General features: G+C 48.5%; 2 protein-coding genes across 5 annotated transcripts in view; both read right to left on the reverse strand.

Annotated features, from left to right (window-relative positions):
* Window positions 1-11,667, reverse strand: part of tpcn2 (two pore segment channel 2) — a 20,791-nt gene extending 9,124 nt beyond the window's left edge. The window contains exons 1-12 of the mRNA XM_084925782.1: window positions 11,302-11,667; window positions 8,544-8,599; window positions 8,296-8,372; window positions 4,942-5,119; window positions 4,740-4,856; window positions 4,516-4,622; window positions 3,520-3,592; window positions 2,801-2,900; window positions 2,651-2,716; window positions 2,508-2,572; window positions 732-823; window positions 474-555 (exon numbers count right to left, since the gene is read on the reverse strand). Coding sequence (XP_084781908.1) covers window positions 474-555; window positions 732-823; window positions 2,508-2,572; window positions 2,651-2,716; window positions 2,801-2,900; window positions 3,520-3,592; window positions 4,516-4,622; window positions 4,740-4,856; window positions 4,942-5,119; window positions 8,296-8,372; window positions 8,544-8,599; window positions 11,302-11,452 — 1,164 coding nt within the window. The 5' untranslated portion in view covers window positions 11,453-11,667. The remainder of the gene's footprint in view (window positions 1-473; window positions 556-731; window positions 824-2,507; window positions 2,573-2,650; window positions 2,717-2,800; window positions 2,901-3,519; window positions 3,593-4,515; window positions 4,623-4,739; window positions 4,857-4,941; window positions 5,120-8,295; window positions 8,373-8,543; window positions 8,600-11,301) is intronic.
* Window positions 11,668-14,373: 2,706 nt separating this feature from the next.
* On the reverse strand, window positions 14,374-23,617 carry nadsyn1 (NAD synthetase 1). 4 transcript variants are annotated; one of them, XM_084925810.1, is made up of 21 exons: window positions 23,379-23,617; window positions 22,365-22,425; window positions 22,173-22,289; window positions 22,008-22,061; window positions 21,816-21,905; window positions 21,667-21,718; window positions 21,501-21,589; window positions 21,306-21,423; window positions 21,093-21,224; window positions 20,546-20,617; window positions 19,803-19,927; window positions 19,681-19,729; window positions 19,491-19,593; window positions 19,092-19,260; window positions 18,873-19,008; window positions 18,643-18,749; window positions 18,430-18,561; window positions 18,222-18,291; window positions 15,167-15,295; window positions 14,912-15,088; window positions 14,374-14,807 (listed from the first exon to the last, which is right to left on the reverse strand). In XM_084925810.1, the coding sequence occupies exons 1-21, from the start codon at window positions 23,461-23,463 to the stop codon at window positions 14,772-14,774; spliced, it is 2,103 nt and encodes a 700-aa protein (XP_084781936.1). In that variant the 5' UTR covers window positions 23,464-23,617; the 3' UTR covers window positions 14,374-14,771. The 4 variants fall into 4 exon arrangements, with proteins under 4 accessions (XP_084781936.1, XP_084781918.1, XP_084781927.1 ...); XM_084925792.1 differs by having other exon boundaries at window positions 19,491-19,729; XM_084925801.1 differs by lacking the exon at window positions 23,379-23,617 and adding an exon at window positions 23,242-23,365 and having other exon boundaries at window positions 19,491-19,729.
* Window positions 23,618-24,811: the final 1,194 nt, after the last annotated feature.

Consider the following 24,811-nt stretch of genomic DNA (forward strand, 5'->3'; position numbering starts at 1 on the left):
TGTGTGTGTCTGCCTGTGTGTGTGTGTGTGTGTGTGTGTCTGCCTGTGTGTGTGTGTGTGTGTCTGCCTGTGTGTGAGTGTGTGTGTGTCTGCCTGTGTGTGTGTGAGTGTGTGTCTGCCTGTGTGTGTGTGTGAGTGTGTGTCTGCCTGTGTGTGTGTGAGTGTGTGTCTGCCTGTGTGTGTGTGTGAGTGTGTGTCTGCCTGTGTGTGTGTGTGTGTCTGCCTGTGTGCGTGTGAGTGTGTGTCTGCCTGTGTGTGTGTGTGAGTGTGTGTCTGCCTGTGTGTGTGTGTGTGTGTGTGTGTGTGTCTGCCTGTGTGTGTGTGTGTGTGTGTGTGTGTGTGTCTGCCTGTGTGTGTGTGTGTGTGTGTGTGTGTGTGTCTGCCTGTGTGTGTGTGTGTGTGTGTGTGTGTGTGTGTGTCTGCCTGTGTGTGTGTGTGTGTGTGTGTCTGTCTGTGTGTGTGTGTGCTCTGACCGTAGTGATGGCTGCTCTGTAGTATCTCTTCATCTTGACCCTGGACATCACCTCCAGCACAGCGTCGACACGAGCGCGCTCCCTAAATCAGAGACAGGTGTGTGTGTGTGTGTGTGTGTGTGTGTGTGTGTGTGTGTGTGTGTGTGTGTGTGTGTGTGTGTGTGTGTGTGTGTGTGTGTGTGTGTGAGATTACTCTTCGTATTGAAGCGTTTCCTCTGAAGCGATGACAAAAACTGCGCCTGCTTGTGCGAGTCTTACCCAGCAGCCCGTCGGGCTCCCCGGCAGGTGAGGACCTGGAAAGCTGCCCGGATGCCGAGTCGTCTCCTGAGGAATGACGTCTGGACCGACATCTGGACAAAAGCAGCAGCGGAAAGATTTTGTGAAGATCTCTGACTGCAGCTGCTGCAGCTTAACGGCACAAAGCTCAGAGCGTGTTAGACAAACGTGGACACTCGGTATCAAAAAGCAAACGTGCAGACTTCCCTGGATGTCTGAGATCTTCTGTGGGATTTTTCTGCCACTCTTTGTTTCTGCAGGGCGATGAGGTGACTTACAGGCCTGAACGCTGCAGCTTTAAAGTCCACTGAGACGCCTCTAATCCTCCAGCAGGTGGCAGTACTGACTCGCCTGTAAAAAGCGGCGTTTCAAGAGCCTCGTGTCGGGCTGCGAGGGGGATGGTCCTCCTGCTGGTTTCTGTGTGACGCTGGAGTCAGACGTGTGACTCACAGCGAGCGAGTCAGGATTACTTTAAAAACTCTGTGCTTCTTCACTCGCTGCACATTCACGTTTCCCACACGTGATTCTGCAGGATGTAACCTGCAAACATCTGTAAGGTCACCTTACAGATGTGGGGAATGGCGCTCTGCAGCGTGCAGCAGGGCCTGCTGGTTACAATGCATTGTTCTGCATTAGAGTCAGCTGCTGACATGCATGTGTTTCAGCAGGAGGACAGTTTTGCGTCAGGAGTTTTTAAGTCTGGCTTGCTGATCAAGGTTTGAGCTTTGGTCTGCACAGGCGCACCTGCACCTACAGAGCCGCGTATTCACAATAAAACAAATCCTGGTTTTGCAGTTTAGTCCACGTGATGTGGGTCAGCGCTGCCGCTGCAGCAGAACCTTCAGCTGGGACAAATCCAGAAGAACAAGTTCTACAACACAGAATTACTAAACTGGTCCGAGAGTTTTTAGGAGATGCAGTTTGAAAATCATAGGAGACGTCATTGTTGAGGCCCCCTGTTCAGCCTGCCCTCCACCCGCCCGGTGGGTGACAACAGAACTGCAAACCTGTCAGGCTGAGGAGTAAATCAAATCTCCAGGTGTTGGAGGAAGTTTCACAGTTTAGATCAAACGTCCTGCAGCTACCGAGCTGACGTGGTTGTGGGCGTGCAGCGGTGCACATGCAGACCTGTGAAGGCCGTTAAAGCCACACTCGACATGACAAATGAATAAACGATGGATCTGAGCGGCCCTTGATGTGATTCTCGCTTCCTGTGCGGTCGTCACTGAAACTGAGTTTGAACCACCGACCCAAACCTACCGAGTCCCGTTTGCTGCACAAACCAAAGAAGGAAAGAACGAGTGAACACGAAAGGAAGCAGTGGAAGAAAACACGAGTGAAGTGTGAAAACGAGCGGAGGTGTCGGGGCACACGTGAATACAAACGAGACCTTTCTGTGAATAAAAAGCAAAATCCAAGAGCACGAATCAGCCGATTAAAAAGTGCTTGACAAACCATAGTGAGACTGTGCTGTGCATTGTGGGAAACGTAGGCGTCAGCAGCCTGAGGTCGTGGGATCGTCCGCGTCTCACGCGAGCCGCCTCTCATACCTCACAGGATGAAGTGGCCCTCAGCCCATTCCCCGTGACTACTTCCCACACTCCGGGCTTGTTTTTCCCCGTTTCCAACACAAAACCTACATCACAGCTCGTGGACACGCCCACTTTTCCAGCTGGGAGCAGCCGCCGCCGCGTCTTGAGTCAAAATAAATCCCTGAAGCAAAGACTGGAAGAGCTCAGTCATGTGTGAGTGACTCACCAGCAAATATCCCCTGAACTGGTTGTAGATGATGGCTGTCAGTAGGTTCATCAGACAGTAGGTTCCTGCCGGGACGACAAGCATTCCTGTGAGCCTGACTGTCAAACACCTCAATGCTGGGGTCATAAATAACGGCTGCTTACCGATGACGCTGAAGGCCACGAAGAAGATGGCGTAGCATCTGTTTAGGGAGTAGGCGGGGATCATCACTGTGACACAGCAAAAGAAGATGATGGCATTAACATTAAACTGTCTGTGACCGTGGCGTGACCGTGGCGCGACCGATCGTGTACCATCAGGGTTGTTGGCTGTGGTGAGCAGCACCAGCAGAGACGTCAGGGAGCTCGGCAGGTTTCTGAAGTGTAACTCCCACTCGCCGTTCTTCTTCGGGTCCTGAGCACAAACACAGACATGGAGCGATGAGCTGACACCAAACCTGCAGTTCCTCTACTGCCCAGCAGAGGCAGCAGGGAGTCAGGCCCCATAGACTCCCATGTTAAAACTTCACAGCAGAAATAAACACGTTTACAGCCTGATACACAAACTGTTTGGTCTCTGTGGATCATGTCTGCACGGGGGGAGGACGTTTCTGTAGCTCAACTCTTTAAACTGATTTTGTATTATTAGGGGCGTGGCCTCTCTGACTGGCAGGTGGACGGTGACACAGGCGGCTGAAGCTGCTAGCTTCACCTGAGCTGGACCTCTGCATCGTGTTTGTGCTGTTGGAGCCTTTTGGAGCATTTTAATGACATCATGTGACCAATAACATGGCTGCTGTGAGGTCACGGTACTAACAGACCATTAAAGAAGGCGGAGCTCCAGTTTTGGGATATGATTTCAAAAATCCTGAGCACATGTGGTTAGCATTATGGCTGCTGTGAGGTTAGTGTCATATTTTATTTAAACTACTTTGTGTGTCCACACACACACACACACACACACACACACACACGTCTGTACAAAGCCAGTGTGTTCAGTTTAACAGGGCGTGTTCATGAACACCTGAACTCACCTCATTTTTAGCAAACAGCAGCATGCCGATCATAGTGAAGAGGCAGAGGTGGAGAGCCAGCAGCAGGATGACACTGCAGAGACATCACACACACAATGTTTAACCTTTAACCCACAGCTGCTCCTAAACTCTGATTAAAGCTCATCATCATCATCATCATCATCCAGCTGACACTAAACGTCATACTGGGAGATGCTCTGAATCTTAAAGAGTGAATCAGCCCCGATTCAAACGTCGTCTCGTTCACTGACCTGCGGTCACAGTGTCGCCTTTTAAATATTTCCTCATAATAAACTGAGTATTAATCACGTGAAGATTATTCATCCTATATTCAGGATGATAACAGACTCCCTGCGTGCCCACTGAGCAGCATCATCAGTGGGCAGCTCAGCTGTGTGGGCCAATCATACGGCACCAAATCTGTTCAAAGGAGGAAGATGGAGGCAAAAATCCCGAAGCAGTTTTATGGTTTTCAAGAATAAAGCTGTAACAGTTTAAAAAGCAAAACGTGAGCAATCATTTATTAGTTCTAGAGTCGCTGCTTTGCTCGATGAGCAGCCTGCGGCCACAGGAAGTGAGAGTGCGCTGATGTCTGCGGTGGCGTTTTTATTCAGCGAGTCAGAAGTGAAATTAGAAATAACAAACCAAGTGAGAGTTTCATTCTAGTTTCAGCACAGATCACAGAAAATACCGACCAGCGTGCCGCTCTGTGCCGGCTGACCTCACCACACAGGAGGAGCTGTGGCGGTCTGAACGAGAGCTCGCACAGGTGAAGCAGGTGAGGCTCATTCCTGACAGTCAGCTAACACCCAGCAACAAACCCTCTTTGAATCTTTCATTTATTCTGCGATGGTCAGAGGAGACTCTGAGATCTGCTCACACTCTCTCCATCTCACCGCTGGCGTTTGGATTTAACGCGACGACACAAATGATGTGGGTGAGTTGTGCTTCCTGAACAGCAGAGCACGTCCCAACAGGCTGACGGGTTTGGGATACCTGGCGATCTCCGGCAGCGTCCTCTTGATGCACTTCAGCGTCTTCTTCATGAGCGAGGAGTTCTGCAGGAGGAAGAACGGCCGCAGGAGCCGCCGCACCCTCAGTTTCTGAAGAAGGAAGGAACATCAACCCGGGATTTTATTTTGACAGGTTTACGTCCCCTGACCTTTGACCTTTCTGTATTTTCTGTATAGCAGAAAAATCAAACCTGGACTGATCCTCACCTCATCACACACCATGCTGACGGACAGCACCCAGTCCATGACAGAGATCAAAATGACCACAGTGTAGCCAATCAGCCATTTGCTCTTCCTGAACTCCTCCCAGCCAATCAAATAGCTCTGCGGGAAAAAAACACATCCAGAACCGGATCGATGGGAAAGTTTACTCTGATTAAATGGGTTTTCCCGGGTTTTCCCCGCTCACCTTAACAGCGACGTCTACAGAGAGGATGATGAGGCAGATCATCTCGATGCTCTCGGTGAGGCCGCAGGGAGGCTGCCAGGCTGGAGAGCGATGCCGGGGGTCCGAGGAGATGGAGAAGGAGGACGGGCGCTCCGCGAAGGCCAGCAGCAGCACCGCGGCAATGGTCAGACCCAAACCCCTGAAGGCGGAGAGAGAGGAGGGCTCTTTAAACTCGTACCACAGAAACACCGCGAGCGCTCTCAGGGCGACCTTTAAACATCATCTGCAGATTTTCATCAGTGTAGCTTTAAAGCACAAACACGGATCCTCAGCTCTTCCTACCCTGCACCCTCAGGCAGGGCTGCAGCAGGTCATACATGATCAGCATGCTTTAAAATCCTCAGCCTGTCGCACAACAGGCAACACAAGTTCTTCATTTGTGGCTGAGAGAAGCAGAAACATGACTTTTAATAAAAAGCTTGTTGGCTGCTAACCAATCAGCAGCAGCTGTTCTCAGGTTCCCATATTCCCACACGGCCTCATTCACTTGGACATTTACTCATTTTTCCCTTTTTTGGATTAACTTTCTATTTAACATTTGGTAAGGAGACCACATGTGAACACTTCTGTTGTGTAGCAGCTTCGCCTGTAAACATGAACCCCCCCCTCCCCCCGCTGGGGTCACTGTCGCTGTGACTCTTTAAAGCGTCTCACAGAAAACTGATCTGAGGTCTCGACGCTCTCGCTCACAGCTCAGAATAGGACCCAGCTATTTTTAAAGCAGCGTCCACGGAAAGAGCCACGACACTCAGAGCCAACAGGACATGTCTGTGACACCGTGGGACACTGTGGGACATGTCTGTGACACCGTGGGACATGTCTGTGACACCGTGGGACACCGTGGGACATGTCTGTGACACTGTGGGACATGTCTGTGACACTGTGGGACATGTCTGTGACATGTCTGTGACACCGTGGGACATGTCTGTGACACCGTGGGACATGTCTGTGACATGTCTGTGACACCGTGGGACATGTCTGTGACACTGTGGGACACCGTGGGACATGTCTGTGACACCGTGGGACATGTCTGTGACACTGTGGGACACCGTGGGACATGTCTGTGACACCGTGGGACATGTCTGTGACACTGTGGGACACCGTGGGACATGTCTGTGACACTGTGGGACATGTCTGTGACACGGTGGGACACTGTGGGACATGTCTGTGACACGGTGGGACACCGTGGGACATGTCTGTGACACTGTGGGACATGTCTGTGACACGGTGGGACACTGTGGGACATGTCTGTGACACGGTGGGACACCGTGGGACATGTCTGTGACACGGTGGGACACTGTGGGACATGTCTGTGACACTGTGGGACATGTCTGTGACACGGTGGGACACCGTGGGACATGTCTGTGACACTGTGGGACATGTCTGTGACACGGTGGGACACCGTGGGACATATCTGTGACACCGTGGGACACCGTGGGACACCGTGGGACACTGTGAATAAGGAGCAGGTTTTACTGTAGGCAGAACTGCAGCTGGTTATAAGGCACAAAAATGAACTCTGTTATTTCTGTTAATAATTGTTAAAGTCATTTTAATGCAGACAGAGCAGAACATGTTTTTTCATTCAGCCTCTCTTTGTTTTGTCTCAGCGCCAAAGTTACTGAGTGCAGAAAAACAGGAAGTGAAGAGAAGCTGATGCAGCATCTAAGTCGACTGTTTCGTGTCAGAGATATTTTAGTTTTCACACATGTAGAGACTTTGTTCAAAAACACACCGATCACACATTCTGAGCACTGACAGGTGAAGAGAGTCAACCTCCCACCTGTTGGTGGGCGGGATCTATCAGGCAGCAGGTGACCATCTTGTCCTCAAAGTTGATATTAGAGGAAGAAAAACGTGCGATTGTTACGCTTTTAGCCAGTTTGACAGTTTGGGTCAGAACATCTGCAAACCTGCAGCTCTGTGTTCCCGGCCTGCGGGGGGCGGGATCTGTCAGAGTGATCCAGGGAAGGAACGGGATGTGCTGGACACACAGTCCGCTCGGGGGTCGAGCGGAGGCCACGCCACACAGGTCAGACGGACCGACGCAGTATTAGGCAGGTGGTCATAATGTTATGTCTGCTTGGTGTAAATTCTTGTTTTTGAATGAGCGACCCAGGCCTGGTGAACCTGCTGTGAAATATCATCTATATAAATAGATATCAGAGGATAATTGAGCACTACGACTGTTCTCCTTACTTCTCTTAATTTGGGCTTCTTGTAGCCAACACGTAAGATCACGTGTACATGTTCAGTTTCGTGCAGTCACAGCGATGCAGCAGAAGCAGTGCAGGACTCGTGTGTTCGGTGAACTCTGCACCGTCTTATGTGCCTTAAACCAGCGGTCCCCAACCCCCGGGCCTCGGACCGGTACCGGGCCGCGAGAGTTGAGGCTCGGGTGTGAAATTTATGGTTTTATTGTTAACTCGGTTTCCCGGGATCTTTGTAGTTGTGCGTCTTATTTTGAAAGAAATATTTATGCGTTACCATAGCGACCAGAGAGCATTAAGGGGCAGAGAGGAGGATGTTACTCTCAATGTTGTTGGTGCACTTCAGGAGGACGCTGCTGATAAAGTTACACAATTACACAGTGAATTCGCGTTTATTATTATATATATATATATATATATATATATATATATATATATATATATACATATACATATACATATATATACATATACATATATATATATATATATATATATATATATACATATATATATATATATATATATACATATACATATATATATATATATATATATATATATATATATACATATATATATATATATATATATATATATATATATATATATATATATATATATATATATATATATATATATATATATATATATATATATATATATATATGTCTCGGTCGGATCGCTTATTTTGTTGCATTTATCTGCCACATCTTAAAGGCCGTGAAAATATTATCGGACATTAAACTGGACTGTGGTGCCTTTAATCCCCTCTCTGCATCATTGTGATGCTCAGCTTGAACTTCAGCAGGTCGTCTTCACCGTGTCGAACACGCCTAAATGCACTGAGTTGGTGCCACGTGATTGGCTGATTAGATCACTGCGTTAACGAGCAGTTGAACAGGTGTTTCCAGTGAGTGTCTCAGCTTACCTGAATAAGAAAAGCACAGTTTGCATTTACTGTGTGGAAATAACTGAAATGGTAAATTTCTGGAGCTCCACGACTGCATGCAGCAGGGACAGAGGTCAGAGGTGAAAGGTCAGAATTTCCATATGTAAATATTTTGCGGTTGCTCTGAACTCCATCAGAGTTTGAGCTACTTACCACTGGATTATCCCAGAGTAGTACCATCGATACAGGCGGAGGGAGCCTGCATCCACTCGGTGGTTGATGGAGCGGTACTGTAATCAGGAAGAATACTTCAGTACAAATAATAATCTACGGGTGTTTTATTTTGTCTATAAGTGTAGGGACAATGCTTTCCTGCAGGCTTGCTTTCCAGAAGCTCTCACAGTGCAGGAATCATGAAGGAGGATGAGAGTGGAGGATTTGACAAAGTTCTGTTCTCTCACCTTTATGGCGTCCTCGATGAACACAACAGCCTGTTGGATGTAGAGTTCCTCGTCACCTGTGGATGGTGAGAAAAGAGTGAAATACAACGAGTAGAAAAGAGAAGGTTTGGGGCCCGGCCGGGCTGAGGGGAGGGCAGCTGAACCACAAGAGGAAGCACAGGAGCTTCGTATTTAATACCAGAGTGAAAACGTACACCTTTAACCAACAAACATGGTGCCAACGCAAACCAACAGGTGTCAGTAAGGCCCGTGTGTCCTTCTTTTATATACAGTCTATGTGTAATACAACACATTATATTATTTTGGTGAGTGTATGTGATGTGTTGGTTGTCTGTTTTTTGTTTGTACGGACATACTGCAAATCAATTTCCCGTTAGGGACAATAAAGTTACCATTGACCATTGAGAGAAACATTTACTTCCTGTGGACAAAAATCAACATCATCAGAAACAAAGTGTCCAGCCCTGTGAGAGCTTCAGTCAGACGTGGTTCAGGTTTGCATGGAGCTTCTGGACTAACCTGATGAATCTGTCACTCTGGACTCAAACCTGTGACACGTTTCACTCACGTGTGTGCTGAACGTGCAGGTTTGGACAGAAGCTCAGAAATAATGTGGACACGCAAAGAGAGTCGACAGTTTAGCAGCTGTCAGGTGATCAAGTTTAACCACTCTGACCTTTCCATCCAGCACTTACACAGACATGATGACTCACACACACAGACACACACACACACACACACCGAGTGCTGCTGATCGATGCATCACAGCAGAATGTGTCACTGGGGGTGGTTGTGGTGGGTGTCACTGACAGGACAACACTTTAAACGGCGCTCTCTCTCACACACACACACACACAGCAGCAGCAAGGTGTAAAAAAAAAACTCCACTGAAGTCATTTCAGTTTCAAGTTTGAGTTTCTGTGAAATTTAGTTTTTGATTTGAAGTAATTTGAACATGAAAATATAAATTTGAGTCTAGAAAAAAGACAAGAAAAGAATATTTTGAACATTTGAAGTGAAATAAAAATAAAAACAGGAAGTGTCTGCAGGTTTGGTGGTGGTTTCAGAAAAACCATCCTGAGGAGGATTTTATTGAGTTTAAAGAGGCTGAGACTGAGTCAGGCGTGTGTTTCCTCTGAAACGTCCTCCACGTCTGCGTGACGGCCTTCTGACTAACACTGACGGAGAACTCCACCCTCTGGAAAAGGAAGACCGACTGCTTTGCTGTCAAATCTGAGTTTAAATGTAAAATCTGATGCTTCCTCCATCAGTGAATCCACTGAGTCATTTAGCTTCTTCTTCTTTGGTGTTTTTGAGTTTTCCTTAAACACGTCACAGTTCAGAGTCACTCACTGACGACCTGTTTTCCTCCAGCACTCGCACAGTCACCAAACACTGAATAACCAGCAAGTCAGAGCAACCAAAGGATTACTTATTGTGAGAAAAGACAAAGTAGTTAATAACTGGTGAAAACTTATGCTGCCTAATTATTACAATAACTAAAGATCTGTGTAAATACATCATTAGTTTCTCTGGTACATCTGATAACATGTGAGCCTCCCACACAGACACATCCAGCTTCACCTCAGAAACAGGCTGGTCGTTCAGACACGATCAGCAGTAATCACTTAACCACAGACGGGAACACAGGACAGACTTTAAGCCTTTCAACCAGGGGTGCCCGACTCATACAGCACAATCTGACCTCAAGGACCAATAAAACCCTGCAGTACTGTGCAAAAGTCTTGAGCCACCTCTCACTTCTTGCTTATAAGGAGCCGGACGGTCCTGTAAGCAACAGCTCTGCAGATTTCTGAAAGTCTTTCTTTGGACACAGGCTGCTTCTTCACTCATCCTCATCCTCAGTCCTTGTACTTGACCATTTTCAAGGGGATGTTTTTATTCACTTGTTAAGTCACTAAACACTGAAAACTTTAAGAAAACTGCACCGTGGAGGACAGAAGAAGAAGTGTGGGGCCTAATAAAATCTATCTACAGTGTCCGAGAGGCATGTGCTTAAGAAACACAGGAGCTGAGAGCTGATGTGGACCTTCAGCCGATCGTCTGCTGCTCACTGAAGCCTCGCCAGGACTGTCTCGGTGGACGGGCGGCTATGAAGGGAAACGGGAGGAAAGGCTGAGGAATGAAAATGACACAAGGACTGGAGTGAAGCTCACAGGACCAGGTCTGATCCACATTCAGACCTCAGCGTTACTGACTCGGTGTTGGAAACATCCAAAGGAGAGCTGTGAGCGTCCTTCAGCCTGGAGATCCTCACAGAGACGACCGAGAGCTGCAGGATGAAGCTGCTCTCACCAAATATGCCCTTTTTAGAAACGTTCAAAATCTGTTTCTGTCTTATATGTTTGTCTGCACATGTTCCAATAAATTGTGCACCTTTTAAAAAGAGCAGTGGCTCAGGACTTTTGCACAGCAGTGTACTTTAAAAAGTACTTTCACATGTTTCAGATGTTCCAGGTCATCTGGAACATCTGCATTTCCATCTTTGAGCTTCCCTTTCTCGTCAGTAACGCTGCGAATCAAAACACCGGGAATAAGATTGGATTAAAATAATAAAGAAAAGTCATCTGTGTGAGGAAGCTCTGACTCTGCAGCTGTGGGCGTGTTTAACCTGAGCCTAAAAACACTACCTGCCTGCGCTCACCTGAGTAAATCAGCTGATCGGCTGATCCGGTACTCACAACATGACAACTTTTCCCAGCTCACTGCCACAGCTGCAAACTTAAAAGCCGCTCACCTGGCTCCCTGTCCACACTGCTCGAGTCCCCGTACACCGAGTACGACATCCTCCTGCTGCCCGGGGCCCCTCCGCGCTCCGAGCCGGTCCTGGAGCCATATTCCCCGGAGGCTCCGTCCAGGCTGCCGGACAGCAGGCTGTCCGTCTCCATCCGGCAGGTGAGTGACGGCTCAGATCAGAGTGTCGGAGTCCGTCCAAACTCCAGAACAACAACAAGAAGGCGCTGAAACAGAAAGCAGCGCAGCGTGCGGGAGGAAGTCCTCCTCCTCCTCCTCCTGCGCCAGTCAAGCTCCACCCACAGCACAGAGTCACGTGCTCAGAGCTGCCGGAGCAGGAAGCCAGCAACGAAAGTCAGGTTCGCTTTACCGCGTGAAGGTCATTAATCCACGCAGATAAACTCACCTGGAGAAAAAGGGCGCGAGCGTCACAGTTACGTCACACGGAGACACGAAAACACTGTAAATAGTGATGGCGTCAACAGGGACAACAGGGAAAACTGGCGTTTCTGTTAAATGTGGGTCAAATCAAATGGATGAACTGGTTGGAGTCTGCACCTCTGAGATTATTGATCTGATCCAGCTACATCAGCCACACCAGGGGTGTCAAAAATAAGGCCCAGGGGCCAAAATCAGCTCGAGTCCAGCCCGGCCCACGGACAGCGTCAGGAAATATGAAGGAGGGCCGAAAAGTTTGGACCTTTAAATGTATTTTAAAAGGTTATTAAGCTTTTCTTGCTGCCACAGACTCACTATGACCATTACTAATGAAGTAATACATAAACAGTTAATTCCACACAAAAGGACATTTTCTGTTTTCTACCATCGCAGCTCTGACCACACGTTTGTTTGATTTCTTATTTCATCCCAAAGAGTCGTGCTGTCAGATTTCTTCATCGTGTATCTGAGACGTGTTCGGACATCTCAGGGATAAAACGTGTGTTTAAACGTCGGTACCAGAGTGTGCTGTGTGTGGCCCAACGTGTAAAATCAGTTTGATCTTTGGCCTGCGGCTAACACAGAATCCTGATAACAGTAATCTTTACTTTGTATTCATCATATTTATTTTGCCCTACTGAGATGAAAAACACGATTATTTTTAGATAACCTAAGTGCATGAAAGAAACCTGTCACATTATTTATTTTCCCCCAAAGATGATTAACTGATTTCATCATCGGCTCCTTGTAGTGGGCCTCGGCTCTCTTTCACCGCTCTGTGTAAAAATCTTTAGATTTAATCTCCGTGCAAAGTTTACGCACAGATTTTCATATGTTTTAGAGATTTTTAATCACCATTACATCATCATCAGATAACGTCTCTGATGGTAGAAGAGTCACATGACCCACACAAAGAAGCCAAGAACAGGTTTAACAGGAAGTCGATAACTTCTTACGCTGGGCTCTTAGGCTTGGATGTTGCAGTGCAGACCGAGGAAGCCTGGCTTTGTTCAGCTTCATCTGCAGTACACCCCTCAGTAGTTTCAAGGCTTCTTTAACACAGCGTGATATTCATTTAGTAAATTATGGACACATTGAGACACATTTTTAGGACACGGCCACGTTGTGTCTCTGATCTGTGGTCATTCAGTTCAGCCACGCCCATTTTAAGACTTTAAAACAGGACTTTGCCTTGCTTCCATCTTTTATGTACAGTCCATGATGAAGACTTCTTTGCTGCACCATAGCAGAGTTCAAAAGACAGATTAACAGCATGTCACGAAAGCGCCACAGTCTAATGAGCGTGAGAGTTTTAGCACCACAACAGAAAGGTCACGTCAAGATGAAACGACCTCCGGATGTCGGGTTCCACCTCAGAAACCGAACGCAGAGCTCTTGGAGTTTCTCCACGAGCTGTTCTTTAATCTTTAAGTGCTTCATTTTTTTGTAAGGCAGAGCTCAGAAGAGGACGTGCCAGGTTTCAGAAGCCTGAGTCAGGAAAATGACAACACCTGAGTTTATGATGGGTAACAAATATCACGTAAGCTCGAGTGCTGAGCTGTGGGAATGGATGCGAGCCGCCTCTCTGCAGTCCAAGCATCAGTGTGGTTTTAGTAAAAAGGGGATTTTTTTGTTTTTCAAATAGAGACGTCATCAGCACATTTAGAAATGAGCAGCATCGTGTATTTGAAGCAGTTATTGGGAATTATTCCATCAGGGTGAAACGAAGGAATCTGCAGTGCTAATAATGTCGCCTTCGTTAAAACCACGTTAATGGCTGTGAAACAGTCATTCATGTCATTAAAGAAGCTCTCTGCATGCAGACAAACCTGTGAGAGCAAAAGGAACAGAGTCTGAGCTGCTCTCCACGTGAAGCCTTCATGCACGCTTGATCATCCAGGTACAGAAAGTTCCTGGGATCTCCACCTTAATGTTGGTGGTGTTGAACGCCCCCTGCCTCGCTCACAGTCACGTATGACGTAAACCCTGGATCGCCCTGGCTACGGTCAGTTTTGACAGAACAAACATGGCAGCCAGATATTTCTCACACACGTGAGGATTAACACAGGACCATCCCCACCTGACCTCTTCATAAACACTTTAACCTTATTGTCACGTGACTTTAGCTAAACGGTGAAAGACTGATTCGAGTTAAAGGCGCTACTTTCAGTTTTTTAGTAAGTGTAATTTTGAAATTACTAATATTGTGTAGCTTTAAATACCAGAATAAACCACGACAGATTACTCTGACCTATGAAATACCTCGTCCCCTCAGACATGCCACGCTGTCCTCTAATGTCCCACAACCACCTGTATCTGATCCACGTCACGCCACAGATTCAGCTATGCTGAAGAATAAGCTGAGACGAGAAGCTCGCCGTGGTTTGTGCGCTTTTTCAGCAACCTGCTGGCACGACGACTGCGACACCCAGGCTGCGACACCCAGGCTGGTTCGGTCTGCAGAGATCATTTCCTCCTTCATAACAACTGCAGGGCGGGAGGATGTTTCTATAACTCACCTGTTTGAACTGTATTAAGGCTTAAAGTTTGCATGAATGGGGCGTGGCCTCTTTGACCGACAGGTCTAACCCTAACCTGTACGCAGTGTTCTGACTGCGGCACATACAGGACAAAAAAACACAATCAAGAGATCTTTTATTTCACACGTGGACACTTGAAATGATCCTGTATCTTTAAATTTTACACAGAACAAGATCAAAACAAACTGGACGGAGGACAGAATCAGAAATAATCAGGGACGATAGAAAGCTGCACAATAAAACACAAAGACAGAAAAACAAGCAGAAGAATTGTGTGTCTGGATCATAGACTGTAAATAAACGGAGGAAGCGCCCCCTGCTGGGGGCCCCCTTTGATTTCACAGTCTGTTTAAATGATTGTTTGAAGGGACCACAGTTGTTATTAATGTCACTGAGGTCAGCAAAGCACAAAAGCATCGTCCGTGGTCTTCGGCTTTGCTCAAGCGGGACGTCTTCGTGGTCATCGGAGTCACGAAGGGCCGATGACCTCTGCTTCTTAGCGCTTCGCCGTGTTTGCAGCCATCTGGGTCACCTGGAAGAACAGAAACACCTGCTCACAGCTCGTCTTCATCAACGCGCCGCTCCTCTGATCATCTTTTCTCGCTCTGACCGGGAGAGAAACGCGATGATGCTTACCTGGTCGTCGATGCACCTGAACTGCCAGCTCCAGCTTGCGTTGTAGAGGAAAGGCCTGAGGTCGAAGCGGTTGTCGTCAGGACTGTAGCTCTCGGCGTGGTAGGACGGCGTGACCGTGGTCATCTTGTGGCGGTTCACCGAGTACATCCTGAAGAAGCGCTTGACCTTCTGGGCCACCTGAAGGAAAACCACGAGCTTGCTTCAGGTTAGGCTGCTGGGGACACGACCTTCATACCTGTGACCACTCAGACTGACCTCTGAGGGCGAGAGGGCGTCCTTCCACGTGTGAATGAGTTTACAGAACATACTGAAGGGGCCGCACTTGGAGATCTTCCTCAGTCGTCCGATCACAGACAACTCAGAGTAGGTCATCCCCATGTCGGCCTGCGGGGGGAGCACAAACAGCGCTAACAGTCTTTAATAGCAGTCATGACGTGATGCTAGCAGAGCGCTTCACGCTGACATCTTTGGACTTTGTAAAGACGCCTGCAGTCAGCAGCGAGCTGCAGTTAGCTTCCTGTCGCCTGCGTACAAAGAAGCTTCAGCCCGCCGGGGGGCCTGATGGTTACAGGGGCCCCTCCTCTTCGTCATACTGCATGCTCATGTTCACAGTGTTACAGTAAAGTGGACTCTTAAGTGGTTAAATCGTGGACTGAACTTCAGCTGCACTCAGTCATTTTACTCTCGCTATGAGCAGAGGGGCATGCTGGGAGATATACAATATAATATATATTAGGGCTGCCACAAACGATTATTTTGATAGTCGACTAGTCACCGATTATTTTTGCGATTAGTCGACTAATCAGATCATCATCCATTGGACGTAAAACTACAGCTTATTGCACCAGCAGCATCTGCTCTTATATATCTATCATTAGCTTACAGCTGTAAGTGTTTCAGGTATGTGCTAACTAAAAATAAAGACAAGATGATAGTTTATGAAATTTTAATGAAATCTGCAGATTGTTTCAGTGAAGTTTAATAAACTCCTTGCTATCTAAAATATAACAGGACACCGGAGTATATTCTCGAGCATCTCATCTTCTGATAATCAGCTGTCTGCTTGACTTTTATTCAGCTGTGTAAAAACTATAACTTTAATCTCAGCAAAACCGATTTACTCAGGAACAAATAAAATACTGAAAAAAGCCAAAAAATAACATTTTTAAGTTATCTAAGTGACTTATATATCATGTTTAACCTGGGTAGCGAAAGACGGCGGTGGGTTTGAAGCCGGGAGTCCGGTGTTCTCACGGCTCTAGTGAGCCGTGCCCCCGGTTAGCTATCGAGCTAGTGGGTAACAGACGTCTCCGAAAACGTCGGAGCGCTTTTGAAAATATGTGGTGTCTTGATAAACTGAGCAGATATTTGAGGTTTACACAGCTACATTCTCGCCTGAAAATATGTTAAACGTTTATTTTGTGACCCAGAAAGAATAATAAGAGTAATATTAAAACTAACTAGCTGCCGCCATTGTTGGAAACTGAGCTGGGCTGCGCTATGAATAGACTATGTGCACGTTAGCATATGCTACTTCCGGTGCGGAAACTCCTGTGGGGAGCTTTGTTTCCGGTGTCCTATTCGCGCCTGGTTTACGGTCCAAAACAAGTTAAGCAAATGAATGAATCAAGCGGCGATTTACATTTCTATAGATGTCTCGGGCATTTACCCAATATATCTGTAAATGATGTTCATCGACTTGTCGATATTTTTCCCCCGCGCCTCAGAGCAAAAGATAAAAGGGATTCAAATGTTATATTTCTCAGCTGTCCCTCGTTTATCGCGGGTGTTATGTTCTAAAAATAACCAGCGATAGGTGAAATCAAGTAGGCAATTTTATTTTTGACGGTGCAAAACGTTTCGTGGACATCGTGGACATACAGTACTGCAGTCACACTGCTAGTGATCGATGCAGCGATTCTGTACTGTACAGGAGAGACGTCACGGAGGAGATCGTCTGCAGCGATCAGGACGCAGGACACAATGTGATGTAAAAAAAATAAGCATGCAAACTTGCACTAAAAAATCTGTGAAACAGCGAGGTGAAAGGTGAACCGCGTTGTAGCGAGGGACCACTGTAATTTTGAAGGTAAGTCACAACATACCCTTCGTACATACTAATGTATAGAAACCGTTACCAGCAATCGTTCATTTTTGTGTGGCTTTTTTCATGGTTTGTTAACATGCTGTGTAGGTGTGTACTTGACGAGCTGATATCAACATAACGGGAAACATCTGGTTTGACTATTGTTCACCTGTAGTTTGAATGCTGAACATTTGCCTGTTTAAATCATGAGACCAGTCACTATACAGAGATGTGCTTCTGAATGTGGACGATGCGTCTTCTGCTGCAGTGATGCAGTTCTGCTTGTGTTGAGTGATGTAAACAACTGATCGATCTAAACTCTTTAAACGTCAAAGTTGATCATTAGATTTTTTATGACACAACAGTGGTGAGTGTTCCCACCTTCTGCTCTTTGTAACTTAACGCGATCTTTCCGTTTTCGAGTTTTGGACATGATTGTGGAGGATATCTTCGCAGTAGCGATTGACCGCAAAGTAAAGCTACCGGAAATGTACAACCCCACATCCGGTCTCAAACCAGGAAGTTAGCATTTTCTCGTGCACAGGGTCTATTCTGGGACACAGCTTCTTCTTCTTCGGGGTTTAACGGCAGCTGGCATCCTTGTACATGCAGTGCTGCCATCTTCTGTTTCAGTCCGTTATTACACTCTTAAATCCTGCTACTTATTCCTGCGTCTTTTGTGATCTTACAAAGCTTCAAACGACGCGTCGACTATTAAATTAGTCGTCGGCGATTTTGATAGTCGACTAATCGTGGCAGCCTAATATATACAGCAGGATGAAGATGCTGGCAGGGCTTTGGAGCTGTGCTGAGCTGTGCTGAGCTGTGCTGAGCTGTGCTGAGCTGTGCTGAGCTGTGCTGAGCTGTGCTGGGCTGTGCTGGGCCTGAAGGGTGAGGTTCTGATGGGGAGCAGGTCTGAAACATTTCCGTCTCTGATATGTTGATAATATGCAGTAATATGTCTGTGAGATCAGTTTAACAGCAAATTAGTATTTGGTCGATTATTTTGGAGAAACGTGCTTCCTAGGAATAAATCCTGTCCTGGTGGGAATCCCGTCTGTTTCCCCTGAGATGCGATCAAAGTGCATTTGTGGGCGGAGCAGCAGAGTTGGTGGGTTGAGGTTTGTGTGCAGGAGCATCGCGACAACAATCATATCTGTCATACAAACTCATTTCATTCTGAAGTCTCAGAGTGATGAAGGCCCGTTCCCGTCTGCGTCTCACCTCATCGGTCTGAGAAACTCGCCCGTCTGTCAGCGGCTCGAGCTCGGCGGTGGGCGGAGCTGCCAGGATGCTGCAGAGGAAACCAAAACCACTGACAAACTGAAAAACCACACGAGATGCTGCGTCTCTGAGAAATAACTCCAGTGTGAAAGCACACCGCAGCTGCAGCCGGGGGGGGCCGCAGAGGCGCAGACCCCCGTGGCCTTACCTTCTCAGAGCAGTGAGCTGCAGCTGCTCGGCGCAGTGCAGCAGGAAGCGCTTCAGGTCCGTCTTACTGATGCCTCCGATCGGGTTGATGTCGGCGCTCGAGCAGTCGTATTTGGTGAAATAACCTGTGAGGCTGAGCAGGACGACACCCTGTTATTCTATATGCTGCGTGAGGCGCACTAACAGTGAAAACGGCGAACACGGCGGCGGGTACCTCTCGTCCACGTTAGCAGAGCCGAGCACCAGCAAGCCCCCGGGTCTGCCCCGAGCCCACAGGCTGAGCTGGGCAAACAGGTAAGCCAGGACCATCCTGACCCGAGCCTGGGAACACACACAGGAAGTGAACACTGTGACAAAGTTCAGCCGGGTCGCGATGGCGTTACGTGAACGCCGCGGTTAAACCGTCAGAGGCGCTGCACGCCACAAACATCTGCAGCTTCTGACCTGCACGTTCTGCAGAGCCAGGTTTTCTCTCGCACTTCCCCCGCTCGCACGAAACTGAGGCCACCGTCCGGTAACCGCCGAGAAGATACCCAGAATGCCTTTCACCGCCACGTCTATGTTGATGTTCATGTGCGTGCTGCAGGAGACAGAACGAGTCAGAACTGTTCCTGTGAGCCTCTCAGCGTCGTGGTCTTAACCATGGATCTACCCGCTTCCTACCTGCCGATCTGATTGGCCAGGTCTCTGGCCCTGTTGCGCGTGTCCTCGGAGGAGTTTTCGCTCGCCATGTAGCAGGTGGTGAAGACGCGAGCGCACAGCTCCTTCGGGTCCTGCGGGTGATACGACTCGTCGCCGACCACCCTGCGGACGTCTTCCAGCACCCGACTGTCTGTGAGGAAGACAGACCAGCGGGCAGGAAGTTACATCATTCGGCTCATCCTGGGAGCTGCTCCTCCACACAAATGCTTCCTGTTTATCTCCTGAAACCCTCAGATTTGTCTTTACTCTGAACGCTCAGCTCAAAATGCTCCGACTGAAGATCTGCACAGGTTAATATTCACCAATATAACAGAACATTTAAACTGCATCTCTGCAGGAGAATCAGTGGAGGGTACTCACTGCCGCCCTCGACAGCCCGGCACAGCAGCACGCACATGCAGTGGACGATGCAGGCGGTGGAGGAGCTGTCGACGCCGCCGCTCAGAGGCAGCAGGAAACCAGCCTGAACACAAACGAGCAGATAGCTCAGAGGCCCAAACCACACACTTCTTAATGTAGCCAAAGATGACCTCACACCTGTCCTTCTCACCTGGCCGCTCCTCCTCAGGTAGTCCCACAGCCAGCAGGCCGGCCCTAAACTGAAGCACGCGGCAGCAAACAGCTGTAAGAGAGGCTTTCTGGGAGCTTTACAGAAGCTTCATTTAAACGTACCTGATCTCTTCCTCTGGTGTGTGAAAGTGCCATTCTATTGGCTGGTGGGTGGGCAGGTAGACGTCGTCACAGCCGGACAAAGAAAAGTCCACTTTGACCCTGTGACAAGGTTTGAAGTCACTTTCCTTCCACAGGGAGAAACACGAGAGATGAACACCGTCAGCACCTGACATTCATCCAGCACCGCCACTCGCAGGTGACCTCTGCGTGACCTTTAACACGAGCTCTGCTGTGGGGGGAACGACCTGTCATAGGTCAGTTTCAGTTCACTTGATCGTCTGCCTGTATTATTGGTCTTGGCCTCACAGTATAAAGCATCAGCCTGTTAGCAGGTTAATACGCTGATTGGTTTGGATTGAAGGTCGACCACGAGACTGAAGGCTCGTGTGCGAGCGTTCGTGGCTCTGTAACTCTGAAACACCTACAGGGACTCGAACACTATCAAGGTTTTACATTTTTAAATCAAGCAAATCTTATTGCTTCCCATCCTCAGAGCTCTGCAGCTCTCACTGAGGATGGGTCAAAGGTCAAAGCAGCTGCGGGAGGAGCTGAGAACCTGTGATGATGTGGAGGTCGAGCTGGTCAACTATGGTCACTGCTGGTCAACTATGGTCACTGCTGGTCAACTATGGTCACTGCTGGTCACAGGTCATTACAGAAACTGAGCTGATAACATTTTAGAGAAAAACACAAACGCAGCTTCGTGCTGTTCACAGGTTGGACAGCAGGGGGCGCTCTCTCACCAGCTGAGGCTGACACAGCTCTCCTCTGTAGCTGCGAACGTCCTCCAGATCCAGAGTGGCCGTAATCACCTCCTACCACACACACACACACACACACACACACACACACACACACTTCATCGCAGGTTTTGATAAAAAGCCTCACAGAACAGGTTAAACTTTTCTTTTCTTGGTCTTAATGAAAGCTACACACAGGCAGCTGCGTTTGGTTGGTCTGTGCTTAGGGTCGCACATCCATCAGTCTGTTAAAAGCTTGGCTGCGATTGGTGGCTGCGACACACACATCAGTCCGTCACCTGCAGTCTCAGTGCAGCACAGGAAACACTTCCCTAAAACAGCCCCCTCCTCTACCTGAGGAGCTTTGCATGAATCAAAATTCAAAATAATCCCACATCATCGTGTCCTCGGCCTGTCAGGTGGTCCTGTGTCTGAAACGAGCTGCTCCTGCTGATCTCACCTGAGCTTTGGGATCACTGCGCACACACCGAGCTCATCGTCATGTTTAACCTCCAGCAGGACATACGTGACAGGAAACCTTTTCACGTACCACATCATCGAGGGAGAACTGCGCTCCCTGCGCCACGACGTCACCGTTAATGGCCACCATGGCGCAGCCATCGTAGTAGACGCGGTCTCCGTCACAGCCCCTCTGGTTGGCGTACAGGTAGATTCCTCCGCTCTGCAACGTCACCAGCAGACGGCGTCACGTACAACACTGCCCCGTCGCGCTCAGTGCTCGGCCTCGTATTCGGGTGCGTACCTTGGTGGTGGCCGACTTGATCAGGTTGACCCTCTGGTCAGCTTTGCGGAGCTCGTGGTGGCTTGCGGACGAGTTGGTGAAGATTTCAACGCCGTCTCGACCCATCTGAATGTGAGGGCTGAGGAGAGGACAGACGTTAGCAGGAGAGCGAGCGAGCGCCATCGCACCTGCGCGATGCTGGCAGCCTCTCCCCACCTGTCGGGGTTCCAGAGCTCGGCGCAGATCTCAGTGCCGATGCAGGTGTCCTTCGTGGAGAGCACGCAGTCACCGAAGGGGACGGTGTCCTGCAAACAGAAACGACAAAATTCAGAAGAGAACCTCTCACCAGACATGAGCTCGTAACTGCGACGGCAGAGGTTACCTGGCCTGTCACCTCCTGGATCATTCGGGGCAGGAAATACTCCTCCACCTGCCTGAAAGGACCAATCACATCAGACACACCCACGTTTAAGGACAAGTGGTCACCTGCAGACGCGTGACAGATTAAAGCTGAACTCCAGAGTGACCGACCGTAACTTGTTCCAGGGGGAGAACCAGCGCACCTCTCTGTAGTTCCCGTGGTTGGCCATCAGCATCTTGGGCCTGATCAGCAGGATTTTTCTATGATGAAGAAGCAAAGTGTTTGTTTAGCTCCATGTGGAGGAAGACTACGACCTATGCAGAGAAGAAGAAGGAGGAGGAGGTGTGGCCTTGCTGACGTACCTGTTGAGGAACAGGACGCGGCAGTTGTAGCGCACGTTGTGATGCATGATGGGCCTGAAAGGACAAGAAACAGTCAGAGCTGCAGGAGAGGAGACGTTACAGGTGCACGCCAAATCACATCCAGCAGGTGGAGCCAAAGCCTCGCGCTGCACTCTGAACACTCACATCCCCACGTCACAGATGATGTCCTGAGTGACGGGAGACTCCAGAAGATTCCTGAGGACCTGGAAGCTGTGCAGCAGCGTGTCCGACTCATAGAAGTGGTCTGCGCAGCCGTAGCCGCTGAAACAAAGCAGAGAAGAAGAGTTGGACCAACAGATGACTCGTGAGTTTAATAAGGACGTAAAAGACTCGTACCAGATCTCCAGCTCTGGACCCAGCCTGTACTTGGCTCCGTGAGCTTTGGCTTCCTCGATACCTGCAGGCAGACGGGAGAACTGCAGTATCACACACACCTGCCTGATATCACCGACTGTGATCACTCTGATAATCAGCCTGTGACAGAACTAATAATTTAACATGAGTTTTATTTATTTTCTTATCGCGATCTCGTGTCATGTGACTCGTCCACCTCCAGTAACCCACAGTGTGCAGACGACTCCGTCACTGTTAGTCAGAGCAGCCACGGCTGGTCTGTGTGTGCCTGTGTCCACACACACCCAGGACACTCCGACAACCCTTCACCCGGGTCAAATCCTCCACGCAGCTAGGAGAGAGGTATCAAACATAAGGCCCAGGGGCTGGGATCGGCCTGGCTGAAACTCAAATCTGGCCCAATAAACAGTTTTAGAAACTATAAAGGAGATTTGGAACTTTTAGCTGTGTTTTCCTGTTTTTCCACCAACTCCTACAGAAATGTCTGGGTGTCTTTTACAGTGGAGGGTCCACTGTAAAAGACATGACCTTTGACTGGGAGGTGACGTGGTTTCAGGTCAGAGGTGGAGTCGAGTCGAGTCGAGTCCTTTAAAGATCTTTCTGACAAAACTATGATGGTTTGATTTTTCATCAGTGTCCTGGTTTGGACACACACGCACGCACACACACACACACCTCGTAGTTTTGCTATGATGCCGCGTGGATTCTTTGTTATTACTGATTCATGTTGCTGATGCGTGTTTGCTGAAATGTGCAGTGAGCGTGGGTGACTCGCGTGGGTGACTCGCCTCCCACAGACTGAATCGAAATAAAGCGAGCTGAACATTTATTATTACCGAGTGGCAGCAGACCCACGCACCCTGTGACAGCGCACGGGGATAACGCGTCATATGTTTTATGAAAAGCAGAGTTGTTCTTGGCCGTGATTGGCTGGGCCACAGCCTGAGCTCGCGCTGCTTTCACACATCAAACAGAAGCCGCTGCGGTCTCACTCACTCCTCAGGATCCTCTCACAGTTGCCTTCAAAGTCCAGAGCCCACTGGTTCAGACAGCAGGTAGCCACGGTCACCTTCCGGCCCATGTCGGCAGGTCACGGGGTCACACGGCGCAGGTGATCGAGGACAGAAAGGTTCAGGTGAGAGCGGAGCTGCAGGTCAGCGGCTGTGCTCCGCAGACCTGTGTGAGCGCTTCCTGCCGCCTCTTCTTCCCGCGCTGCCTTCACTGAGCCCGTGAGCGCTGCTGCCCCCTGCTGGATCCTCACAGACTCACACCGACGGCAGAGGGTGGGCGCAGGCAGGGAAAAAGCCTCTGAATTCACAAAATGATCCAAAAACAAAGACACATTTATACCATTTGTCCCGCGACGCTTCATTTTTAAAGGATAAACTGGAAAACATTCACATATGTGAGCTCCTGGATCAGTAGCAGAAATCAGCTGGAGTTGAACCTGTGACAAAGCATTTGCCCCGTCCTGGTTTCTTAGTTTGAGCTTTATAGACTTGGTGTAGCTGATGGAGCCACGAGGAAGCACTCTGCTCAAGCAGGACGATCCCAAACACACCAGCAAGCAAGTCCAGTCTGAACGTGTAACAAGTGTCCGAGTGAAATTCCTCCACATCCATGTGAAAGACTCACTGAAGGCTGCCAAGGCTGGAGGGTTGTTAGGGTTTGGGGGTTAGTTAGCTTTACTTTTTCATACACTGCAGGTTTGGAAAGCTTTCTTTCTTTTAATAAAAGAAATCATCGTTAAGAGCTGCATCTTGTCATCACTGGCATCATTTTGTCTAATTTGAACATTTGTTTGATGACCTGAAACACATAAATGTGACAAATATGCAAAAATCCAAAACCCACAGATATCTGGGAGGAGGCAGATCCTCTGTGCTGTGAGCTAAACCTTTCATTGCATTCTTCCCTCGCACCACCATCACTGGGTTTCTACCTACAACTATCAGATCTTTCATCGTTAAATCATTTGATACACAAAAAACTTAATATTGAATATTTTACAAGCAGCTCAAAATGTAATAAAATAATAAAATAAGCGGTAAAACAAAATTTGTGAGAATTTAAGGACTGACATCACAGCAGGGAGCCGCATCCTTCAGTAATAATGAACTTTATTTTCTCTAAAACATGCACTTTGTGTGGACAGTGTGAAACGGCATTTATTGTCATCGGTTACAAAGCTGAGGGGAGGTCACGGCCGGCGGTGAGAGATGACACTACAATCACAGACACACTACGACTGCTGCAGGGAAGCCGTCGCTTCCCGTCTCGCTTCCCGTCTCGCTTCCCGTCTCGCTTCCCGTCTCGCTTCCCAGCCTCGTCCATCACTCAGCGCTTCCACCGAGCACTTAGGTGTGTGAGGCCAGAAGGGGGTTTCATAAAGACTCGAGTCTCAGCAGGAAACCCGAACAAACAGGCTG

This window comes from Perissodus microlepis, chromosome 1 (assembly GCF_051167445.1).
Source record: "Perissodus microlepis isolate ML-2025 ecotype Zambia chromosome 1, ASM5116744v1, whole genome shotgun sequence".
Classification (NCBI taxonomy): Eukaryota; Metazoa; Chordata; class Actinopteri; order Cichliformes; family Cichlidae; genus Perissodus; species Perissodus microlepis.